Raw genomic sequence first — 20,779 nt, forward strand, 5'->3', positions numbered from 1 at the left:
CAAGGTTTTCCAAGAGAGGCTATATACACAAAAGCTACATATACAAAAAACAACAGATTATTGCTCTTATTTAGTGCGATTTATCCCTCACTGGAAAACATCATCTGCCGTTCTCCTCCCGCCTGTTAGAAGAGGTGTGACTGCACGTACCTTATAATGTGACTCTGTCTCCTCTTCCTGAGTAGAACTGGAGGGAGATGGTGTAGCAGACTTACTTCCCGGGGGCGAAGGGGAGCCGTGGGTGACACCGCTCCGCATCCCCATCTGAGAAATCAGCTGCGACTGGCTGAGCGCGCTCATGGGCCCGGCCAGCATCCCAGGGCGGTTGAGCAGGGGCACTTGCCGGTTGGACTCGTAGGACGTGGCGTCCGAGTGCACCATCTCCTGGATCTGAGGTAGGAGAAAATCACTTTGTAATTAAAAAATGTATTGACTGATCGGTTACATCGCCATTTAGTTGTTATACCGTTACACTGCCTCAGGGACCAGTGGCACCTACCAGGGGGCAGAAAGAAAAGTTCAGAAAGGAGCAATCTGGGGCCAAATCAAAGGGAGACGTGAGAGTGTCACCACGTCCTGGGAGTTTTGGAGGCTGAGCCTTGCTGCACACAAGGCCATCGCTGCTCGCCGGCATTGTGCCGGGGCTGTGGGGAGGCTGGCGGCCCAGCCCCGGTCAGCGAGGCAGCGTCAGAGGCCAGGGACCCCCAGCGTGCCCTTCTGAGCATCATTTGGCGCTGGCTGCCAGCAGCTGCACAGGTTGGACAATATTTACTCATATGGCTTCAGCCCCAGGTCCCCACTTCGGACTGCCCGAAGCTGTGGTGCTGCCCCCAGGCACGAAGGTGCCCATGTACCCAAGCCAGCGAGCACCACAGCACCCCCCGAGGTGTAGGGACAAGCTCTGCTGGCGGTCACCGCCTGCTCTTCCGATTTTAAATATTGCTGTCGGTCCTGATCCCACTCAGAGGGAGTGGGGCAGAATAACGACCAGAGAAGGGCAAAGAGACCTCCTGGCTGCCCACTACGGTTTCGAGACGAGATGAGGAATGGCAATGTAGGTGTGTGCACGTGGGGAGAGAAGAGAGAGGAGGGAACATGGCAGAGCTGCCCTGAAATGCCCATTTATCCCTAATTCCCACTTGGCTGTTCCCATAATGCAGGAGTGAGGGGATGTCTAAGGGGCCCACGGTGACTGATGGCACACAGCTGCAGGGACATGGGGACAGGGCACCGTCCACCAGAAGAAGGCTGCTCAGCCTTGAACAATTCAGGAGGAAAACGAAACACACACACGGCTAACGAGAGGCGCTGAGTGCTAAGTTGGACAAGGTAGTAATATCTTGTGGGGCATAAACCAAAGTGCCACGGGACAAACCAGAGTTTAAGTGGTTGGGTCGGGTGGGAACAGAAAAAACCCTTGCAAGGGCCAAGGAGGGCAGATCGGCTGGGATGGGGACGGCCCCTGCCGTACTGTGGAAGGTTTGGGGCTGCCTCCGTCTGCTGAGCCCAGGCCCCAAATCCAGACCCCACATCCAGACCCATCCCTCTGACCCCGGTGGAGAGCCCCCGGCCCTGAGCTCTGAGCTGCTTCCTGCCGCACAGCCGAATCCAGCTGTGCAGGGAGGCAGCAGGAGGGAAAGCAAGCCCCACTGAAACAGTGTTTTTTCCCCTTTTATATTAATCTGATTAATGTTAACACAAGCTTAAAGACCCAGGCTTTATTTATTAACAACCTTCATTTCCGATAAGCCCGCTGAGGTGCAATCTCTCATTAACGGGGGAGGCTTGCCAACTCCATTAGCAGCACATACAGAAAGAAACCCAGGGAAGACCTGTGAGGGCTCGGCAGGCTTCAGAGGAAATAAATCCCAACGCAAAACCAGATTTAGTGCTGCAGGTCAGGAATCAAGAGCTTTGCACAACACCAGGCAGCATGCTCCGCTCTGCCTTTCGGATTCTCTGTTGGTAGAGGAGTGCGCGTTAGGGGAGCACACTCTCCTAGCTCTGCCCTTTTGCTGCATTAATCACAAAGTGCAGGGATTTAACTTGCAGGAAGAAAAGCACACCTTGCATTTAAACAGTAGCAGGAGTTTGGCCAAGGCTGGCTCGGGGGCCACGCTGCACTGCCGTCCTCACGCTAGCAGGAAAATGCATGTGTGCAAACGCAGCAGGGCTGGCTTTGCTCCGCTGTGCAGCCAAGGAAACTCGCAGGTTCCTGATCCATGGGAAGTTTTAAGCACCCTTAAAAGCTGCCTGACTGCAAAGCTTTGGCCTTTCCTTGCAACATGCAACACATAGGAAATCCTGGCCAAAAAGACATCGCGGGCGTGTATGCTGCAGCCACGCCTGCAAAGCAAGGTGGGGATGGACAGAGGGCTCCGGCAGTGCGGGGTGCATGGGAGAGGGGATTCCTGCATTGGCAATTGAATTTGCAAATGCCACGGAAATGGCCAGGGTGGGACAGGTGGTGATGAGGAGCCTGCAAGGTGGCAAGGAGGGTTGGCACCCATTCGCCCTCAAGCAGCAGGCTCCTTCCCAAATTCTGGTGGAGGTAAAGGTATGTTTGTCTCTGATTTTGTTTGTTTAATCCAGACCTTTCATGTCCAAGAGATCTGCTCGCTGCTAAGGAAACGAATAATTGATTGTTCTTATTTTAAATTTAAATGAAGGAAAAGTTTAGAAGATGGGTGTTTTAGAAACGGAGAAGGCTACGAAACGTGGCTTAAAAAAGTTTAAAAAATTTAAATAGCACATTCATATTTGCAGCCATGGCAGTCTCTTGGGTAAATACTGTATTAAGACAATTTTTCTGAAACTTTTATTATGTGGCCAATAGACCACAACGGCTCCATTTATCCATTAAATATGTAATCATACACTTTTTCTTTACAGTGCATGTTATTTATGCAACAGAGCAGAACAAGTCCAGGAGTGCAATTATGGATATGGGACACGTGCTGTAAATGCTTATGAAAATTCATAGGAAAAAAGGGAAACCTGAGCCCTGGCCCACAGCATCCATGAAGAAGCCTCTTGCTGACAGCAACCCAACCGCACCAGCATTTTTCCTGGGACACCCCAAAGCCTCCTCCCATACAGTTGCCTGTATCTGTACATCATTAAAAAGAGACATTTTTACTTATAACCTTTGCTATAAATATAAACTTACAAACTTTACTGGTTCTGCCCCCAGTCCTCCCTCTCCCCCACCTCCAGGCTCTCCGGCCAGCGGGTCTGTCCAGGGAAGGGCAGGATCTGGCCCCGCCATTTGCCACTCACTAAACTTTTCTCCATTTCCCATTTTTCAATAAAAAAATAGTTTTTGAAGCAAAAGGCCCCCTGCCCCCTGCCCAGAGCCCCTGCCCACATCTCCTGGCCCCCGTTCACTGCAGCACTGATGCTCCCAGGACAGAAGAGGGCGCAGGGTGGGAAAGCCATTTGTCTTCCCCAAATTTAGCATGTTTAGGGTGGGAATGAAGGCGAGCCGCCCCAGCGCTCCTTCTGGGGGCTTTTTGGAGGTGACGGCCCTCGCTCAAGCTGGGGAAAAGGTTAGTCCTGCTCTGAGACCCTGCAGCTACTGAGCTGCTGTAGGGGTGTCAGTGTGCACCCAAAGTCGTGGACAACCCCAGACAGCCCCAAGGAAGGAGACACCTAGGGCAGGGCTCAGAGCTGCTCCCCTGCAGCAAATGGCCTTGTTCGGTCAGCAAATGACAAATGAAATTGTGACCATGGCAAAGCAGAGCACCCCAGCAGTGCCCGCCATCAGGACATGTTAATTATATACAACTACGATTAACTCTGCCACCAGGAGGGGTGGTCCCAGAGCCGGGTCAGATCCTGCCCGTGCCATGCACCACTCGGTGCAACAAGGTCACTGTGCGATGCTGACACAGGCCTGGGGCGTATTTGCAGCCTCCACCGAGCAGCTGCTTTACATCTCAGAGGAGACAGGAGAGAAGTGTGTTGTAGTCATAGCTGAAGTAATTAAGTGCATCTTACTTAGCAGATTCCCAAAGGCTGCGCTAACTCAAAGACAGCTTCTTTTTTTTCCCACAATATTTTTTTTTAATGAATATGCATATCAGTCCTATAAAGGCTCCAGCTAATCCTAAGGAGAGAAGAACGGGTTGACAAACGGCATGGGCTCTGCGCTCCATGGAGAAGGACCAGCCACCCTTCTGCAGCGCGGGCACCCAAGCGCCGTTGTGATGAGGCTCAAGGCTGAGGTTTGGGAACCCTCAGGTCTGCTCCTGAGAACAAGCCATTACAATCACAAGCAACCAGGGAGAGAAATCAGCTGCTGAACAGCTTTGAAGCCAAGTTTTCCCAGCAGGCTTTTTCCTGTATTGAAGTTTAAATGTAAACGCATCACCATAGCTGAAATGCTTAAAGATGATTTACTTAAAAAAGAGAGAGAGAGGGAGAGAGGGAAGCTGATAAGAAAATATATCCCCAATTACCACCCCTCCTCTTCCCGATTTGTAACTGCTCCTAATAAACTTTCATGGTCTATGTAAAATGCTTTAGTGCGGTGACAAATTTCTGCTGGAATTTGAGATGTCTTGTTCAGAGTAATAGCTATCTCACACAGGTGCCCAGCTGCTATTGTAAAATCAGTAAGCATTTAATTGAAACAAATGACTATAATAATAGTACATTATCCCTGCAGGCTCATAGCCATAACAGTTTTAATTATTGAGTTAAGAGTCAAACTAATTTATCCTTTAAAGTAACAGCCACATCTTTGGTTCCACTGATCATCCTATTATGAATATGAGGGCAACAGCAGCAGAGGATTTAAAAAGGAAGCAGTTCATTTTGTAGGGGCTGGGGGGCACCCATCCCATGGCAGAGCCTTTCTGCTTGCAGGGGGGGTCCTGGCTATGGCTGCACCTCCCCCCGGGATGCTGGGGCCGAGCATCCCGTGTGCACCAGGTGCCTGCTTTGGGTTTGGGCACAAGGACTTTTTTGGGAACTGTATCAGAATTGCAATTTTTCTCCATCGAACCCAGGAAGAGGTTTTACAGTTACAGGTTTGTAAGAAGCATCTCTGACTTCAGAGCCAGGCAACAAAGAGAGCGAATCCACATTCACGATGTAAAAAACATGTTTTTGTGGCGCAGACTTGCTCTAGGGCACATTTGAATGCACAGCTCTCAGTTTCACAGTTCTTCAGGTCACGGATGTGACCTGTCCTGCAGCCAGCACCCACCTCGGAGCATGGGTGCTCCCCACCCTCCCAGAGCCATCGCCAAGGAGAAAGGTCTTCATCTCCAAACACTTTCCCTCCTGCAGGTGGGACAGCACTGGCCCCCCAAATGCATGTTGACACTTGTGGTTAGTTTACCCGGCCATGCAGAAAGCTCTGCACCTCTATCATTTCTTGCCTACTTGCTGCACCATCCACAAATCTCACTGGTGATTATTTAATGGTTTCAGTGGCAAATATATAACAAACTCCGGGAAGGAGCAGTGACAAGCTGATCTACCACACGCGTATAATGTTGATTTTTTGCATTGTTTAACTTTCTCAATACCCTTTGTGCTTCCAAGTCAAATGTCTTGCAGATCCCTAAATATATTATGATAACATTGTTACCTTTAGCACCCAAACCTGTAATCTCATCAAAAAAGATATCAAGTTAGTTTGACAAGATTTGTTTTCCATCAACCCATGTTGATTGGCATTAATTATATTACCTTCCCTTAATTCTTTATTAATTGAGGCCTGGATCTGCCACTCCATTATTTTGCTGAGGATTGATGGCAGACTGACAGGGCTGTAATTACCTGGGCTGTTCTGTTTCCCTTTTTAAATATTTGCACATTAGCTCTCTTCTTGTCCTCCAGAGCCTCCCCAGTATTCCAGGAATTACTGAGTATCAGCATCAGTGGTACCGAGAGCTCCTTGCTCAGTTATTTCAAGCCAGACAAACTAGCTCGATGTGCTAACTTTGGATTTGAGCAGATATATTTGAGAAAAGAGAGTTTTATGGTCTGCCTTAAATGCTACCTAATTTGAACCCCCAACCTTTCTAATTGATACTGGCAGCTTCAAACCTAGTGCTCAGGAGCGTAAAGCACAAAGCCATGCAGCTGACCCCAGAGCAGGCTCCCAGGGCTTCTCCTGGTTCAGCGGCAGCTGTCTGTGTCCTCCAGATTTGCTAGAGGATAACAAATCCACTAGATTTGCTTCTAGTGCTGCTTAAATTGCTCCAGGTCTCTTCCAGCCTCGACCACCTCTGCACGAGCTGGTGGGGACTCAGCACCAATGCAGTTCCCCTCCTTAATCAAAGCAGCAGTGACCAACATACTGTGTAGTTTAATAATAGTAACACCAAACCACACAAAAACCTTCCTAGCACATTAACGACAGCTTTGCACCACTACCTAGGAGGAAGGGAGAGAGAAGCCTCCTATTTCCATGGTCCTCACCAGCAGCCTGGACCATGGCCCCACGCTCCTGCAAGCACTGTGCCTGAATGCGGCCTGGAAACTCAGGCTGTACATTCAGCATCTCAGACATTAGCTCAGTTATCCCTTCAAGTGAGGGAGAACTGACTGTTTGTCCCCAAAGAGAAGCTCCCTGGCAGGTGGGAAAGGCAGGACGAAGGACTGGGCTTGGAAGGCACCTGCCTGGCAATCCGCCCCCAGCACTGTGACAGCCTGTGACCCAGCGGCACGATATCCTGCTATTACGGGGAGAAAGAGTCCTCCGAACACAATTAACACCTCGTTATGAAGATTACTGTAACTTCTGGGTGAGAACAGCGGTGCAAAACAGGATGGAGACTGCTCGGCAAACGGGAAATATCCCTCATTAATATTCCCATCGCTCCCCGTGCTGGAAGGGCACAGCCAAGAGGCACAGAGCAGCTCGGGACGGCATGAACCGAATTCTGTTGTTTTCATGTGATACAACTGTCCATCACGGTCGTTTGCCAACAAGAGTAGGATCGTGGGCTTGTGCAGCAGAGGAGCCCACAAGGGGTCCAGCTGCCACTCCCAGGACGTGCCACCCAGGTGCCAGTCCAGGTGCCAGCACAAATGTATGGTTTGAAAGGCGCCTCTGGGTTTTGGAAGACAAACCAGGCTAGCTGCACCACTGTGCTCCATCCCAGCACCACCACGCACCCGCACCCCAGCTGGCACATTGCTTCTTAAGACCAAAGTATTGCAAGGTTTCGGCCCATCCCGAATCCCAGTCCTGAAGGGGACAACTCCTGCAGCTGACCCTTGGCAGCCCCACAGCTCCCCTCATGCTCCTTTTTTTAAAGTACATTATTTTATGGTTAAAGACCAAGCCTGATAATTCAGTAAACTTTTGCAAATCATCTACTCCATTCATTTCCAGTGTGTTTTCTGAATATGTTATTTAGTGTTTTTTTCAAAAAACCACCTGTAGATGACGGCAATTGCCACTCACCCAGGCATGACGCCACCACGTCCCCAAAGCAGGGGCTAGAACTTCCAGGTAACAGGAAAATATTGAAGAGCACCAGGTCCCGAGCCCCCTGCCACCCCACAGGGATATAAAGCTTAATGATTTGTCACATCCCTTTGTGTCTGCTGGCAAGAGCCAGTGAGAAGCAGCAAAGGGGGTGGATGAGAAATCCCTGCAGTGTGAGGCCTGTGGGGCTGAGACCCTCTGCGGGAGGAATTGTGCGGGAGGAGCTGCTCCATGCCCACCCGCCTGGGGACACGAGGCGCAGTGGTGACATCGGTGTGGACCACGCTGCAGGGGATGCCAGCAGGGGGACAGCCAGATCCCATCGGGTACCACCTCCTGCCCACCAGCCCCTGTGCTGTGGGTGCAGGAGGACTCCAGGGCTTTTGGGGCTGCTGCTGGAAGGTGTTTGTGGAGGGGGAGCCCCAGGACTGCCTCTGGGGGTCACAGAGTGCCGTGGTATGGAAGTCTTCGGTGTCTTCCAGCACGGAGTTGCAAAGCACAGGTTCAAAGCACGGTGCCCAGTGCCCTGCACACCCCACCTTGTGCAGCGTGCATGAAGGGCAGGGTTTGGGGCCGAGCTTCAGCCCTCAAATCCCACTGCTCCAAATGTCCCCGCGCTCACGATGGCCGGAGGAGCAGACAAACCATCCCAGGCAGTGCTTTTATCGCATTATAGGGGTGAGGCAAAGCTATCCCCAGGGGAAGCAAGGGGAAAATCTCCCCAGCGTGAGACCTATTCATCCATCTGATTTTCACAGAATCATTTAGGTTGGAAAAGACCTTCAAGATGATCACATCCAACCACCAACCTGACCTCAAATTTTTCTTTAATTTTTGTTTTTAACTTCTTAATCCCAGGGATACAGGCAGGAAGGTGTATTCAGAATCCATGGTTAAAACCTAAGAAAATAAATGTCTCGATAGTGGGGCTTGCTGCATGCTTCCCAGGGTCACCTATTGCTGCAGGGGGTCCCTGGCTGTGCCTTGCAGGTCACCTCTGACTGCGGACCTGCTCCTCAGCCGTGCACTTCAGTGCTCATGGGGACCATCACTTGCCCTGCAAATCTGTCTCACAGGATTTGAGAAGCACGAACAGATTCCCAAGAAGCAGAGACCTGGTTTCATGCAAACAGCCCTAAGCCCCCCAAACCCTCCTCCTTCTTCCACGTGAGGGCATCTTCCAGGCTGCTCCCAACACAGCCGCCTTTGGGCACGCGTGGGCCACTCCATCACAGAGGCTTGCTCAGGTCACAGTGGCCACCACTGCCCCGCCTTTGCTGCGGGCCCTATAAAACAGGCCCCCTGCAGCTGGCCACCACTCGCTCAGCGACTAGCTCCTCTGACAGCCGGCGTACACGGCAGGAAGATGACTAGAAGCAGCAAGGCGAGAAGCGGCCCTCCTTGGTGTGCCGGGACAGCGATGCCGTCCAAAGAAGCACCAAGAAGGAATGCAGTTAACACGAAGGAGATGTGTCGTGGGCGGAGGGATAGCGCCAGCAGCACAAGAGACACCAGTGCTCGAGAGACCTCTGGCGCGCAACCCACAGACACATATAAGCGGTACCACAGGTACCACAGGGGAACAGGCCATCCCCTCGAACACCCAGTGACAGGGGGCCTGGGCCTTGCCGTAGGCACAACGGTGATGTGGAGCAAAGTCAGGAGCATCAGGCAGAGAGCCGTGGGGAGCAGAGGCGTGCCCATAGTCTGGAATGGAGTGTGGGACCCAGGCATGGCCGTAAAACAGACGGCAGCCTCGAACTCATGCGTGAAAATCAAGCTGACAGTGGCATGGGACCTGGGGGCGGAACTGGATGACCCCCTGGTTCGGCACCTTGGCCTAAAAACATTCCAAATGGAAGGCATCCTGTTTGGGCAGTCCCAGCCAAAGACTGGCTTGTCCTCCTGCCAGGGACTGTGGAGCCCATGGAGATGAATCCACCAGAAGATGTGGAGGAACAAATGGAAGTGGATCCACCTCCACCAGAACAGACCTGGGACTACCGCAGCATGTTGTTGCTCTCTTCCACCAGAGAGCACCAACAACGTCGCAGGAGTGCCCACCCAGCTCCCTACTCGTTGCTCAGGCTCCATCCCAAGCATTAGCTTGGAGCCACCAAACACCACAGATCCCGCAGGCTTTCCTGCAAGATGTCCCGGCAATAAACAACTCTTGCCGATTCTCAGGGGTTGCGTGAGTGCTTCTTTCCCATCCCCTAGCCCTTGTGCGAGAGGTGGCATTCCTTCTGCACAGAGCCTCGAGGAACAGCACAAGAGAGGACCCGGCTCCCTTCGGGCTGCTGCTCTGGGGTGACAGGAGGAGTCCCTGAGGGCCACCATGCACCTTTAACATTTGTGAAAATAGACCGAGGGATGAAAATAGTAGTGTATAAGCGATTATAGGTGGCTAATTTCTTATATTAGGAGTGAGTTTGTATATCTGAGTAATTGGTAATGACCGACATGGAGAAGGCTGAGGTACTCAGCAACTTCTTTGCCTCCGTCTGCACTGGTAGACGGGCTTCCCAAGTCTTTCATTTCCCTGAACCCGTAGATGGAGGCTGGGGGATCAAAGTCCCACCCTCTGTAAGTGAAGAGCAGGTTCAAGACCACATGATGAATCTAAACAGGTACAGGTCTATGGGAGCTGATGACATGAATCCCAGGGTCCTGAGGGAACTGGCAAGCCTCCCTCCATCTGAGCTGAAAAGTCCTGGCATTCGGACGATGTCCCTGGTTGGAAAAATGGAAACGTCATGCCCCTACTCTTCAACAATTAAAGAATTGAACAAAGAGCACTACTCTTCAACAGTTAAAACAATTAGGAGGCACTTCTTCTCAGAAAGAGTGGTCAGGCTTTGGAACGGGTTGCCCAGGGAAGTGGTCGAGTCACCGTTCCTGGGGGTGTTCAAGGAAAGGTTGGACCTGGTGCTTAGGGACATCGTTTAGTGGGTGACATTGGTAATAGGGGGATGGTTGGACCAGATGATCTTGGAGGTCTTTTCCAACCTTAATTTTTCTATGATTCTATGATTCTAAGTTATTGTAGGTCTTGAATTACAGCTGAGCCTACTTTTTAAGATTTTTAACTGCTGAGATGGGTGGAAGTCCCACTCTGTGGGCTCTGCCTCTGCAAACACTTTGACACTCCTGGCACTCCTAGCAAGGCAGAGGGGCTGGCAAGACAGTAAGAATTCAATTTCTCAGAAAAGAATGGATTGGGCATCCATTCACATTCCCTACAAAACAGATGACAAAGTCAAAAAATCACCACCACCACAAACAACAAAAAACTACACAAACAAATGAAAAACTAAAACAAAAAAATAAAAAAAGGACACAAAGAAGGAGCAAAATGGAAAAAGGAGCACGATGAGTACAGGAGATGGCCCTTCTACCATCCAGAAGCACAGTGGGAGCAGCCTTGCACTGAATCGCGCCCTGTTGCGTGTCCCTGTCCCTGTCCCTACCAGGACTGAGCACGTCCCCAGCCCGGCAGAGGGGCAGGGACCTTAACGTTAGGTGGAGAAAGACACTGGGCAATGCAGGAGCTTTGCAGCTCCTGGGCTTTGTTCCTGGGCACCTCCCGCTCCCCCGGGACCCCCAGAGGCAGCCCCACAGCATGGAAGCACCCCGGCCGTGCTGGCCTCACCAGCTCCCACGGCATCTCCCAGCTCCCATGGATTACTGGGGCCTTTCTGCACAGCACAGTTCACTTCGCTTTATGTCTCTCCTGGCTCTTCGCAGACGTTTTAGGTATTGCATTCACATAAAGCAATATACTCAAAAGTAATGACAGGCCTCCGAGTTTTATTGCACAGAGCATTAAAAAAGGAGAGGAAGAAGAAGACGAAGAAGAAAAAAAAAGAAGTAATTTTGGAACACAACAGGAAAATGGGAAGACTACACAGAGAAAGCATCCCTGTGGGACTAAACTCTGTGAATGAATTTTAAAAGCTTTTTTTTTTTTTTATCGGAAAGTTTAACAACCCACTTTTCAAGTACCACAAGAAATGCCGGCAGTATTAGGAAGAGCCGAGTCCCCCAGCGCTGGTACCACACCTGCACACAAAGCACATCACCTCCCCAGCACACCTGCAGTGAGCTGCTCCCTTTCTGACCCCCAACTTCATGCCTCTCTGTGGCCAAGTGCGGCTGGGATTATTGTGCTGGCTTGTAATAAGTGTTTCGTAAGAGTCACTTATGATCAGGAAGACCATCACCCAGGGAAGGAGGATGCTTCTGAGGCTGAATGCTGGTTGAGAAACTACTTGTGTCTGAAAATCCAGCTCTGCCAGAGCCGTGTGAGACAGGCGAGGGAATGCCCTGCCCATCAGCTCCCCGCCAGCAGAACACAGATCTGCTCTGCTGAGGGGAACCTCCGCGAGCAGCAAGCTCTGCGGTGACTTTGCTGCATCACATAAACCATTAGCAGAAGGCACAGTCTGTTATTTGCTCGTCTTTAATTAGAGCAAATGCTAAACACTTTTAAAATAGGTGCAAAAAGCCCAAATGATGCTGTACGCACAAAACTAATTGCAGGAGGTAGCAGAGAAGAGAAACTCGAGCGTCGGCTCCTGCCACGAGAGCCAGATGTGGTAACTCCTGTTCTGACTCCTGCCAACAGCAAACCCTTCTCATTTTTTCAGTAGCTAATATAACCACAGATGCTATTCTAGCACAAATTACAGACATGCAAAACCCAACATAAATGCAGAATTAAAGCTATACAGCGTTTGGGAGTGTTTATTTAGGCTCCTGCACCAACCTTAACCTGAGCTGCTGCGTTGCCTGCTCTTTGCAGTAGGTTTTATTGGGTTAGCTGTGTTGCATTAAGGACGGGCGAAAGGCTGCTTGGTCCAGCAGTGTGCCTGTCCTACTGGGCCTCTTTGTGATGGATAACAGTCACCCAAGAGATTCCTTTCTCTGCCTCCAGCATTAACAGAGCCAACTCCTGGATGTGAACGATGCCGCATTTAACAAGGCTTGGCTCTGCCCAAACTGGATCGTCACAGTAACAGGCACTCCTACCTCCAGTCTTCATTTAATGCAGGAAATGGTTGGGATTTGGGCCAGTGAAACCTCTTCCCTCCCAAAACATATAACCCACTGGTGGAAAACCTCGAGTAATGCACGACCCCATTACAGGTTTGATTTTTTCCACCGGGATTACAAGCCAGCACTGGGGAGCTTGATCAATGGAGTCCCAGGGTTCAATCAATAAATGTCAATGACAACATACTGCATTACACTGATGCCACACATTTATCAACTTAAATAACTCCAGCCACCCACAGGCAGAGGCACTAGAGCAGCACCTGAAGGCTCAGGGTAAGGCTGGAGGCTGCCTGGGACAGCCCCGGCCCCTGCACCAGCTCCTCCTTGGCTCCGGACCCATTGCCCTGACCTGATAGATGGGGCACGGCCCACAGGCAACGGGAACATCTCCAGTAGGATCTCTGAAAGCAAGCAAACCATGCAGCAAGGACGGGACGTGAGGACGGGCGAACACAGAAAATATTCGCCGTTGGAAGGGCTGGGCACCTCCACGGGGCTCGTGGCTGATCAGGACTCAGCTCTCCCTGCTCTGAGGACATCGCCGTCCCCTTTCACCTCCCCTCCAGGTGCCACAGCACAGGGCTGCTCCCCTCGCACTGCTGGAAGTGAATGTGCCTGTCTCCTGCAGAAAAAGCACTTGGTGAGCTTGCCAAGGAGAAAAGCCCTCTCTCATCAGGACGTCTCCCACAACAACTCGGTTCTCCCAAGTTTCAGCTGTTTCCAGTACAGCTCGGCCACGTGCAAGGAACTCCGCGGCAGCACAAAGCCTTCCTACGAGTTTCCAAGAGAAAAGCGTTCTGCTTCCAATTCCACTTTGATAGTTTTCTCCCAGACTCAGCAAACCCCACCGGGTTGCTGTTCTGCTCTAAAACAAATGCAGCAAGCTCAGCTCAAACTTCGGTGTTTTATTGACACACATCCTTGCATTCAAACAAAAACTTAAGGCTGCTTATAGGAGACGACTGCCAAAAGCTCGTACCACTTTTGCAGACATGTTTTCCCAGAGCAGACAGCACTTCCCAAGTAGCCATAAGAGCATCAAAGAGGACACGCAGCAGCAGACAGACCCGGGAGGAGTAGGACTCTGGGATCCCAACCCCTGGGGAGGGATTTGGCCTTGCTCTGAGCATCCTCAGCTCTGAATGCGAAATGTGCAGCCCCCTGCAGCCCGGGGCCACGGTGCAACTGCTGTGTCACCACAGATGGACTGTGCAAGGATGGGCAATTTCTGCACTTGCAATTTCCTGGCATGTAGAAAACGAAGAAGAAATACATTACCTGGGAAGAAAGGGTTACTGTTCGATCGAAAATTAATGCACTCAATTCTGAATTAACATGTGGGATAATTAAAACCATCTTTCCAATGAATTTATTATAGGATATACAAAGCTAATTATAAATTCTCTGTTGCTTAATCCCTTGCAGTTTGCTAATGCAGCGTTGAAATCTCTTTGGCCACACTTGTTTAAATTATTCATTAGACACAGCAACAGTTGTGAACTGTAATTTAAATTGGCATCTCATGAATATTCAATTAATACAATAAACACCGGAATGTTTTACTGCACACTGCTCGATAGTTTGTGCTCGAGCCTGTGTTTACACATTTTTATTTACTCTTTTTGAAGGTGTTACCTATTTATGTCACTGATTACAATGAGAATTAAAAAGTCCCACTCATAAATATTTGTGTCGTTGCCTTAAGAGAGACAATGCAATTAGGCAAAACTTGCCTAGTGATAATTAATACCGGGTGGATATTCTTTCCCTCCTGTTTGCCTCTGAGCATGCAGTGTGCCCTGAGGTGGCACCCATGGGTGCCCTGCGCGATGCTCCGCTGCACAAGAGGTGGAAGTGGGGAGGCAGAGCTGTAAATATTTACTCCCCCATCTTGAGTCTTGCCAAAAGACTGGCCAAAATTAGGAAATAAAATGCAGCTGGAAGTAAGCTCCCTGGGTGCGGTAGCCTGATGGCACTCTTGTCTTTTGATGGGGCGTTTTTAGCAGCAGCGCTCAAAAAATAATTATCAAGTGGCTGTATAATTCAGTGTGGTTTTCTTTTTTAAGACTGAACTTTTCCATTTCAAAGCACAGTCCTGCTCTGAGCAGAGACTGTAAGAGTGGCATCGCGGGATGCTGCATCTGCGGCTTTTCAGCGGCACCACATAACGTCGGCTTAGTTTGTAAGTTAAAACATTTCCCCCCCAGCTGCCACTCCTGCCAACAAGGGTGGGTGACACGAGAGCCAAGGGAGCAGAGATGCAGTAGCAGCAATTCGGCATTGCACGGGGCTGCCGAGTATTTTCTTGGGCAAATCCTTGGATTTGAATGCACTGGAGCGCTGCGGGATGCTCCGCCAGGCAGAAGGAGATTCGCACCTCCTCGGCACTGCAGGGACAAAGATCACCATGAGCCACGCTGGTCAATAGGAGAGCAGCTTCTGCAGCCAGGTCTAGGGAGCTTTGCTTCCAGGAAAAAAACAGCCAGGACATTCTCACGTACACAGCAAAGTTGGTCTGTTTGCGTCATTACACAGTTATGACTGCACCAAGGCATTCGAATGGCCTTAGGGTCACTTGAAGGTTTTTATACCCAGTGTCAAGGACAGCAACTTCCATATGTGCTTCTGCCCATGACAAGCTATCCACATTTTCATACCCCTGAAAGGCATTCACAGGTACTGCCGGCAGACGCCTGCAAGTTTTTTCTACCTGCTGTGACTTTCTTCCACTGTCAGACACGGTGGACTCGTGCCGACAACCCACGGCTTCGCTGGCAATACCCTGCCAAAATCTAACACCCACAATTGTTCAGACCCTGGTAAGAAATTTCAGGCATTAACATATTTTTGTACTTGCTGCTTTTTTTAAAGTATGGTTTCACCATGGGACCCAACATTCAGCACAGCACTTGCTTGTCGGGATCTGAATTTGACTCCCCATGAGAAGATTATTCTCTCCTCTATTCCCCTCTGTGCATGGCAGGAACCACGATCTCCTCTATCAACTTTACACTCCTTTTTTTTTTTTTTTTTTTTTTAAATATTCCTCTAAGACAAAAAGCTGGCCTGGCATCTCTTAATAGTGGCTTGGTTGCTGGCAGCTCCTCTGTTTGTTTCCAACCTTGATTTCCAGTGACAGAGAGCACGCGACTGTCACGCTCTTCTGTAGCGGTGCCTCCTGCTGCAGATCAGCCGCCTGCGAGTCAGCGGAGGGCCGTGCACCCGCTGCACTTCCCCACAAATTAGTAAGCGATACCCTGGCTTGAATTGCAAGGGGCTTTCAAGAATAATCAGTGTATTTCTGCTGGTGTTTCTTCAAGCTGTTTCTCATGTACTGCAGCTGGCATCTTGTTTCAACCTTGCGGTAGAACAGAGGAAATCATGACACTTTGTACTGCTAATGCCTTTCTTTTTTGATCCATGAATAATTTTCTCTGCCCCTGCAGCAGCTCTCCCGGAATACCAAAAGCCAGGCAGCCTCCTGTAACCACGAGGCTCAGCTCTGACGTGAGCCTCGGAGCTGCAGCGCTCCGTGATGTCAGTGCCTGACTCAGCCCCGCTCCCCCTTCTGCTCCCAGACCTGGGCTTTGGGTCCCCAAGGAAGGGCTGAGCTCCTGCAGGCTCTGCCGCAACTCCCCCAGCCCTGCATTTTCCATTCACACAGACTGGAAACTGCTCCTGGCTCCGTTCAGCTCGCAGCTTCTTCTTCCCGACCACAGATGAGACAGATCCCCTTTTGCTCCCACGGGACCTCACAGCTTCACAGACAATACAAACATTTTCTTTCCAGGTTCTTGCTCAAGGCCCCAGGATCGATGCAGAGTTCAAGCTGTCCCTTATCCCCTCCACGGCTGCACATGACCGGACCTTCTCACACCGGCGATGCTATCCGCCAGGGGGTCCTGGTACCTCCCCGAACTCCTTGACATCCCTTACCCCTTATCCAAGGGCAGGACATGCGCTGGCTGCATTCGTGTCCCCAGAGGATGCTCCCTGCCTGTGAACGCGGTTCCCCTACACGGCTAACCCGCCCGCCCCGGGCAGAGCTGCAGCACTGCGCAGCCCGGCACTGCCCATGGCAGGACCACGCTCCCCGCTTCAGCTGCTCCTTGCCCTGTCCATGGCTTGTGGCTCTTCGGTGTGTTGCAAACAGACAGAACATGAAGTAGTTTATTAACCTTCACTTGCTACATGCAACTGTTCCTCTCGGCTGAATAGCTGGAAAAATCAACATCTGTGCAAATGCAGGCACCTAAAATGTGGACTAGTGCATCGGAGCTGGGTGTCCAGCTCTCCCCAAATCCCCACAGAGACACGTGCTCCATCCCACAGCAATATTTCAGGCAGGTCCAATGGGTTACACTCCAGAAGAGCCTCTGCCTCTCCACTGCCACGGAAAGCTGGGTGACTAATTCAGGCTGGGCGAGTGACTCCCACCCCGTCTCTCACTCCACAAGGCTGGCTTATTACCTTTGGCATTTTCCAGATTTGCAATATTTTTAACAAAATGGCCAGGCTCATTGCTTAGCGGTTTTTCTGTTCATGACTCAACCTGACACTGCCCAGCACCTGGCAACCTTATTCTTGGCTTCAGATGCAAAACCTGGTATTTCTTTGTATTTGTTTATTTTTTCCCCTACGGACTCTGTAAGCTACTATCTCTTAAGAACTTTTCAAAACTCCCTTGTCAGAACCTCCAGCACTGTCTATACTCAGTGCCTTCAGCCCCATCTCCATCACGGCAGCGGATTTCTCCTTTCTGTCTGCATGTTTTTGGTCTTTTGGGCTTTGAAGCCACCTAAATGTCCATTTGCAGTGTGGCCAGGTGCCCTCAGTTTTCCCCACGGAGTGCTATTCAGGTGTTGCTGTATGAGCCCTGAGCTGGCAGGCACAGGTCCTCTGGAAGCGCCCCTGAGCCACACTCCCAGCTGAGGCTTTGGGCCATAAAGCTGAGCTTTGTGCACAGAAGCTTGTTACAACCCCATAAACAAGATGCCGCTCACGTCTCATGTGCTTAGCGGCGCTGTTGGCTGCCCTATTTCCACACTGAATTTTGCAGAAATCTGCTACGCTCATGTTAAATACTTGTATTTCTATCCAGTGATCAACACAGGGAAGAAGTGAGCTAGAAAAAGGTTTCTTGGAGGAAATATTAAGCCCAACCTTCCTTGAGCTAAGGCTGTTTTCCATAACTTTGGCTCTCAGCTCTTGGTAAGACTGACACGTCTTTGTGAGAGTGAGACTCGAGCTCATGAAGTCTGGTTGCAATATGTATTGATTTTAATGATCCATGTTTTTTAAATTACAGCAGATTATGTACTACAAAGGAACCATCTTGCTACAGCAATAATTGTAGTTATTCATCTGATTTTTCCCTGGTGAACTTTAAATGTAAGCTATAGCCGAAGCCCAGTTACCACTATTCGTGGGGTACGTGGCATCCGAGTGTGCCAAGCGATTGACTGGGCGTTAAAGCACTGCTGGCTGCTTCCTCACACCTATTCATTGTGACCGTATGGCCAGCTTCCTGCGCAACACAAACACCGCAAAAACAGGGATACAGCAGAGTGGGATTTAAAATTTTCTTGAGGGCTCCGCTCCCGACTCCCCCCAGGCAAGGAGCCGGCTCCGCTTCCATGCACACACCTCCAAGGGCAGCGGATGGGCTTCAGCATCACCCAGCGGGCACGAGAGCAAAAAACAGGCTGCAATAACTAAGCCCTTTGCCCGTTTATGGGCCAGAGTAAAAATCAATGTTAGATTCGTGGGCGCTTCCACTCGCAGAGAAGCACTGTGCTTCCTGGCAAGTGACTCAAACAACTCGGCGTGGCCGAGCTGCCGCAGACCGAACCCAATCCACTGTGCTGTGCCTGGCTTTGCTGCTTCACTGAGAAAGTACAGGGAAAGGGGAGGAGACGAGCTCTCACTGGGGAGAATTCCAGCCCCAGTCACCCATCACGGATCATGAAACCTATGTTTTCAAAAGAGGGTCGACTTAGTCCTGGATTTTCAACCCGAAGCACAAAGTCAAAAGGCAGGGTTTACATGGACACGTTTTTCTGTGCAAACCTGAGGACATGACCGCACAACAGCAGTGTGTACAGACACGGAGACACAAACCATTCCTTGCGGGATGTGGCTTGGAAGTGTACATCTGTGTGATCCTAGCAGATACAGGCTTTTTCTCCTCTTAAATTCTGTGGAAATTCACAGCAGGGAAGTCGTTGTTAGGTCACATCTCATCTCTGGGACTGTGAGAAGCTGGAGAAAAATTACTTTTAAAAATCCCCCGTGCTAGACCTTGTGCTACTCCACAGGACAGCCCCTTCTGCAGCCAGCCTGGCAGAGCTGGTCCTTACCACAAAACAAATAATCACCAGGTTAGCAGAGGAAATGTTTATTGAGCCACACTGCTTAGCCACACATGCACACATCCTATAAATCAGCAGAGATATTGCTCTTCCACTTGGCATTAACACAACACCCGCATCAGGGCATAATGCTCCATGCTGAACTTTGGCTTCCGTCCCTTCAGGAATTGGATTTCTGCCTTGTAAAGCAGCATGGCACAGCCGCAGATGCTGGGTTATAAAAGAAGGAAGTTACAAAGCAGCCATGCCCTGCGTGGGACTGGGATATCTGTAACCCACCTTGCAAATTCCCTGGCGTGATCTGTCTGGGTCCCAGTACAGCCAGTACTCCACCAGTTCAGTCATTTGGGAAGGATGAAAGAAATGTTTTCTTCCTGCCTGGGCCTCCACTGCTTGGTTTTCATCTTTAGGGCAAATCTTCAGAGCTGCTGCAGAGCATCTCCTGCTGCAGGGTGTCACAGGGGAGGTGAAGCTCTGCTGCACAGTGGGCAACCAACGACCCCCAGGAGGACAAGGCAGAGCATCCTTTCTCTGTTCCAAATACATCCGATTCTGGGTCACCCCCCAGCTTTGTCCCGCACTGCTTACATCCCGCATCATAAATAACACAGCACGAACACAGCACCCAGGGCCACAGCAGAACCATGAGAGACACCCCCAAATCTCGGTGTGTGAGGGTCTGTAAGCGCTGCTCTTTCAAATGTTAGGCAGAAAACAACAACATAAAGAGTTGGGCAAAACATGCTCCTCCTCCAGAGAAAATGTTTCTGACCAGGGCAGCCATTCCCTGACTGGCCCCGCTCTTCCTATTCCATCTGCTTGCTGGAACACCTCATTCACCCCAAATCCACCCGCCTTTGCCTCTCACCACAAGCAGGAACCACCCTCCCAACTTGCCAGCCACCCCAAGAGCTCCCCAAGCACCGCAACACCCAAGGTGGTCACCAGCTTCCTCGTGCAGCTTACAGGACATCTCGATCTGTAATGAGAAATGCCCACTGCAGGACAGGTAAGTGAGAAGTATAACGCTGGCAATTTCTACAGATGTTGAGGAATTGCAGCAATACAGCTCTTCTCCCCTCACACGGCTGGTCGGAGAGACCAAACAATTTCCATGGTGTAAAAGGACGGTTCGTAATGGGATTCTGCAGAGCTGAGAGACAAATATAACAGCCAGGCAGAGCATTAAGGAATGCTTTCCAGCCGGCGGAGCCAAAGTGAAACACTTGGACATATAACATTACCAACTGGCTCACTGCCATGCATCAGATGCAGAAACATTTTTCTCTTTCCGTGACAAGCTGCATCTGTAGCAATCATTATAATTTCTCTTGACATTGCATCCCACACCTCTTCACAGAGGCAGGACTCAAGCAGCATTCTTCATTTAAATGGTAACTTTGATTTTCCCTGGGCTGTGGGGATGGGAAGCGTTTCAGCCTGTACCAATGAGGCAGAGGGAAGGACTGCTGGGAGCTGTGCTCTTTGGAGGTTCAACCCTTTTGGTTTTCTGGGGGCTGTGAATTTGGCAGCTGGACCTACCCAGCTTCATAGCCACCCCACGGCCAAGATTTGGGGTGAAGAAAGGGAAATCTGGCTGAAGATTCCCTTCCATGTTCTTGCTCGTTCTCCGCCATCATTCACACTGACAGCAAACCCCACCGAGTCCACAGGCAGGAGAAAACTCCTATAAAAAGGCTAGGATTGCCATTTATATTTACCAGCTGAGGAAATCTTACCTAGCAATTAGAAACCCTCTCTCCCTTCACTCGCAGTGCTCAGCCGCGTGGCTGGTGGAGCTCTTTGATCTCCTCGTTGCACAACAAAGCCTGCTCCAGCCTATTATTTTTATTGTAAGCACTTTCTGTTATTTGCCTCTAAAAATGGCTCCCATTTAAAT

General features: G+C 50.4%; 1 protein-coding gene across 1 annotated transcript in view; it reads right to left on the bottom strand.

Moving 5' to 3' along the window:
* The window catches only part of TOX2 (TOX high mobility group box family member 2), a 129,659-nt gene that overhangs the window by 22,324 nt on the left and 86,556 nt on the right, over window positions 1-20,779 (bottom strand). Inside the window, exon 4 of the mRNA XM_035548221.1 lies at window positions 151-390. Within this exon, the coding sequence (XP_035404114.1) occupies window positions 151-390 (240 nt within the window). The remainder of the gene's footprint in view (window positions 1-150; window positions 391-20,779) is intronic.

Source organism: Cygnus atratus, chromosome 16 (assembly GCF_013377495.2).
Source record: "Cygnus atratus isolate AKBS03 ecotype Queensland, Australia chromosome 16, CAtr_DNAZoo_HiC_assembly, whole genome shotgun sequence".
Lineage (NCBI taxonomy): Eukaryota > Metazoa > Chordata > Aves > Anseriformes > Anatidae > Cygnus > Cygnus atratus.